General features: G+C 44.9%; 1 protein-coding gene across 1 annotated transcript; it reads left to right on the forward strand.

Moving 5' to 3' along the window:
* Positions 1-44: 44 nt before the first annotated feature.
* Pmar_PMAR022041 (proteosome component, putative) lies at positions 45-1,279 on the forward strand (the record flags this gene model as incomplete). Its single annotated transcript, XM_002779492.1, has 4 exons — positions 45-101; positions 950-1,027; positions 1,071-1,160; positions 1,212-1,279. Coding segments are annotated over 4 exons (293 nt in total), but the record flags the coding sequence as incomplete, so codon positions are not given.
* Positions 1,280-1,291: the final 12 nt, after the last annotated feature.

Consider the following 1,291-nt stretch of genomic DNA (forward strand, 5'->3'; position numbering starts at 1 on the left):
AGGAGGGCCTTGCCACTGAGTATAGGAGTATTCCACTCTGGTAGGTCTTCGCTGGTATGCCTCCTGACTTCAGAGTCATACTGTCTCGTGGCCGAAAGCAGGTAGTACTCATCCCTTTAGTCGCTACTATCCATATGCATATGCCAATCCCTTTAGTCGCTACTATCCATATGCATATGCCAATCCCTTTAGTCGCTACTATCCATATGCATATGCCAATCCCTTTAGTAGCTACTATCCATATGCATATGCCAATCCCTTTAGTCGCTACTATCCATATGCATATGCCAATCCCTTTAGTCGCTACTATCCATATGCATATGCCAATCCCTTTAGTCGCTACTATCCATATGCATATGCCAATCCCTTTAGTCGCTACTATCCATATGCATATGCCAATCCCTTTAGTCGCTACTATCCATATGCATATGCCAATCCCTTTAGTCGCTACTATCCATATGCATATGCCAATCCCTTTAGTAGCTACTATCCATATGCATATGCCAATCCCTTTAGTCGCTACTATCCATATGCATATGCCAATCCCTTTAGTCGCTACTATCCATATGCATATGCCAATCCCTTTAGTCGCTACTATCCATATGCATATGCCAATCCCTTTAGTCGCTACTATCCATATGCATATGCCAATCCCTTTAGTCGCTACTATCCATATGCATATGCCAATCCCTTTAGTCGCTACTATCCATATGCATATGCCAATCCCTTTAGTCGCTACTATCCATATGCATATGCCAATCCCTTTAGTCGCTACTATACATATGCATATGCCAATCCCTTTAGTCGCTACTATCCATATGCATATTAAACTCTCAGCCAACTGTATATACCTTTCTCACGAATTCGTCTGGAAGGAGGATTATTATTATATGAAATGACAAGGAAATATGAACGACACCCTTGGCAAAGATTATGGTCCCTCCGTCAGGCTCAACAGTACTGGTGTACCTACGAGGACGAGATCCCAGTCCGACAACTCACAAGAGAGGTTGCCAATGTCATGCAGGTGTGAGCACTGTTCATCGCCTCGAGATAACTCATCTATTCAGGAGTTCACCCAATCTGGTGGTGTCCGGCCCTTCGGCATATCATTGATGATTGCTGGTTGGGACGAGACGGAGGGTCCACAACTGTACCAGGTGAAAGGGTTGTCCTTGGTTGGTGGTCTACTGTACTATGATGGTCGTCAGGTCGATCCTAGTGGAGCCTTCTTTGGGTGGAAGGCCTCGGCTATAGGCAAGAACTACGCCAATGCTAAGTCCTTCCTGGA

The sequence above is a fragment of the Perkinsus marinus genome (assembly GCF_000006405.1).
Source record: "Perkinsus marinus ATCC 50983 genomic scaffold scf_1104296946982, whole genome shotgun sequence".
In the NCBI taxonomy this organism is placed as follows: domain Eukaryota; phylum Perkinsozoa; order Perkinsida; family Perkinsidae; genus Perkinsus; species Perkinsus marinus.